Genomic DNA, 3,383 nt, shown 5'->3' with positions numbered 1-3,383 from the left:
TGGAAAGAACTCTCCAGACATTTGTATGGAATAACAAAAGACCACGCATAGCCAAAGCGATACTGAACAAAAAAAAATAAAGCTTGAAAACAATTTTCTATTGGTGATTACTTTCTCACTATTCCAAATAATGCTTCAAGAGACATCCTTGTCTATACATTTTTCATACATCTCTGATTTTCCCCTTGAAAGAAATTCCTAGATGTGGAATTGTTAGGTCAGAAATAAGCAAACTTTTTAAGGCTTTTGATACATACTGATGCATAACTTTCCAGAAAGTTTTGTCAATTTACAACCTGCCTAGCAATGTTTGAGTGTGAGTATTTACCCATATACATACTAAATATTATCATTCATTTTAATCTTTGTCAATCTGTTGTATGCAAAATGGTGAATCACTGCTTTTTTATTGAAACATAGTTGATTATACATATTTATGGGGTACAGAGTTGACTATCAGTATTTGTGTACAGTATGTGATNGATAATTAGCATATTCATCATTGCAAAATGTAATCATTCTTTGGTATATCTGCTTTAAACGTTGTATTCTTTTAAATTGCTATCCCAGTGCAGGAATAAGAGCATAGGTCTGGAAATCAGAAAGACCTGGGTTTGAATTCTGGTCTGCCACTTACTAGCCAGCATGTCCTGGATGAAATGTTCTCCCTTCTCCAGATCCCATTTTCTCATGGGAGTAATAATTGTAACTGAGTCATATGACCAATTGGTGCTAGAATTACACAAATACCTAGTACTGTACCTGGCACAAAGTAAACTCTCAATAAATGTTGTTACTGAGTAAACTATTTTAAGGAAGAGAAAAAGAAGGAGGTTGATTGACCATTTGTATTTTCCTTTTAAGAACTGTCAGATTATCATGCCCTTTGCCCATTTTNGATTGACCATTTGTATTTTCCTTTTAAGAACTGTCAGATTATCATGCCCTTTGCCCATTTTTCTATTTGTTTATTCAAGTGCTGTTTGAATATATTTCTATTTAAGTATTAGTTATCATATTATTAGAATATATCTCTATTAAGTACGTCAACTATATTTCTATTTAAATATTATCAACTTTCTATCTACTATTTACTGATATGTTTTCCCAGTTTGTCTGCCTTTCTACTTTGTTAATAGTGTTTCTATAAGGAGAGAAGTTTTACATTGCTGTGTAGTCTTTCCATAATTGCCTTTTTCTTTTCATGGCATTATTTTCTGAAAGACTTTCCATATGCTAAGATTATGAATTCAGCTAATCATATAGACTGAAGTTTACGTGTCACTTGAGTTCTTTTTATTTTACCCCTTGGTGCTCGCGTCTTTCTAACACTGCACGTATTCTCGTTTCAGGGAGCGCCTGTGGTGGAAAAGCTAGAAGAACACGAGTCTCTTGTCCCCATGTTTGTCACAGAACTGATATTGACGGTCCAGTCACTATTCTTCGAGCCTTCTTTGGAAGACTTTCTGGTGTGTGTTTCTCCAAATACCATCCACATATAAGCACCTTTTTGGAAAATGAAGCAACCGTTTTACTGTCAAATGGTTGTCAGGATTTCAGTAGCCACTTTTTCAAAATGATTGTAAGAGAGAAAGCATCGTTCTGTCCCCACGTTGCATCTACATACAAGCGATCTAAAAGTTTAGCACGTTTTTTTTAACTTGAGACCGATCGGGGTCTTGCTAAGGTACACCATCAAGAGAACATATTCTGTACAAAATTTAGAATTGACTATAGACATCACTCTAATAAGAGTCCAAGAAATCACTCTGTTATAAATATCACTTTTGAAATGATAAGCTCTATGTGTAGACGTGTATTTGAAACAACTAGTGGGGATGATTAAGGCTAATGACTGACATAATAATGAAAAAAATAGAAAATTCATGAATGATAGCCTTATTAAGGTTTCTGTTGGCTAATGATGGGTTATATGAAATTAAATCTTATGTTCGTATGAGCACATAATCACGCTGATTATGCCCAGAGCTCGGCCATGTATTTCTCATGTGTGGGAATTAAAGACACCGGTGTGGCCCGCTCTACAGGCAGTTTACAATATGGCTGTTTGCTTCTTCAAGGCCAGCTGGAGAATTTCTCTCAACAAAGGCCCAATCCCTCTTTAAAGGGCTTTCGCTTGATTTAGTCAGGTCTATCCAGGATAATCACCTTTTTTGACTAACTCAAAATCAACTGATTTGGGACGTTAATTATATCTGCAAAATCCCTCCACCTTGGCCATATAATGTAATCTAATCATGAGAATGACATCCCATCATATTCACAGGTCCCGCCCATACTCCAGAGGAGGGATTGTACAGGGTATATATACAGGGGACAGGAATCTTGGGGCCATCTTAGAATCCTGACTACCACATTTGTGTATNTATATACAGGGGACAGGAATCTTGGGGCCATCTTAGAATCCTGACTACCACATTTGTGTATGTACACAGATTAGTGAACCAGAGTCTGTATTTTCTGTTGTTAGCTGGTATACTGTGATGCAAAAGTACTAGTAATCAGGATCACTAGATTTTAGTCTTGGCTCTACAGTTAATAAGCTATTTGACTTTGGGAAAACCACCTACCTCTCTGGGATTCAGTTTCTGCCGTTGTAAGATAAGAAGGCAGACAGAGTTCTAGGGTTGCTTCCTATTCCAGCAATCTATGATTCTGTAATTCATGGTAGGCTATTTTAAGACATTTACAGTGACAGGCAGACTGCTGACATCCCTGTGGTTGGAACCTTGCTCAGGAGCTTCCATGCAGAGAGGTGCTGGGCTCTCATGTCCCCTCCTGGCCACAAGACATGTCCTTCACATGGGGCGCAGCTCTGTGGACATCTGCCCTGTGCTGCAGGTGACACAGGAAGCTGACTGTTCTTTACGCAAAAGGGACAGGCCTCAAAAATCTCTAGACCTTTCCCATTTCCTGTTGTCGGACCCTGCTTCCCACACAGTTATCTTTAATTCCCACACCAGAAAAATACATAGCCAAGCTCTGGGCATAATCAGCATGTTTATGTGTTTGTACCAATGTAAGATTTTACTTCATATAACCCATAATTAGTCGATAGAAGCCTTAATAAGGCTATCATTCATAAATTTTATTTTTTTTCACTATTATGTCTGTCATCAGCCTTAATCATCCCCATCTAGTTGTTTCAAATACACATCTACATATAGAGCTTATTCTTTTTTTTTTCCCCTTTTTTGTCTTTTTTTGCATCCCCATCTAGTTGTTTCAAATACACATCTACATATAGAGCTTATTCTTTTTTTTTTCCCTTTTTTGTCTTTTTTTGGTGTCCGGCAACGGATCGCAACCCTCAGTGTCGCGCCCATACTGGACCGGGACCGGCAACGGGATCGCAACCCTCA

At 37.6% G+C, this 3,383-nt stretch overlaps 1 protein-coding gene across 1 annotated transcript in view; it reads left to right on the top strand.

The window, feature by feature from the left end:
- The window catches only part of LOC103582364 (dynein heavy chain 6, axonemal-like), a gene marked incomplete at its 3' end in the record, with an annotated part of 11,790 nt that overhangs the window by 4,856 nt on the left and 3,551 nt on the right, over nt 1–3,383 (top strand). Inside the window, exon 3 of the mRNA XM_008563980.1 lies at nt 1,353–1,469. Within this exon, the coding sequence (XP_008562202.1) occupies nt 1,353–1,469 (117 nt within the window). The remainder of the gene's footprint in view (nt 1–1,352; nt 1,470–3,383) is intronic.

Source organism: Galeopterus variegatus, unplaced genomic scaffold (genome assembly GCF_000696425.1).
Source record: "Galeopterus variegatus unplaced genomic scaffold, G_variegatus-3.0.2 Scaffold15902, whole genome shotgun sequence".
Classification (NCBI taxonomy): Eukaryota; Metazoa; Chordata; class Mammalia; order Dermoptera; family Cynocephalidae; genus Galeopterus; species Galeopterus variegatus.
This window is presented reverse-complemented; position numbering and strand designations above follow the sequence as displayed.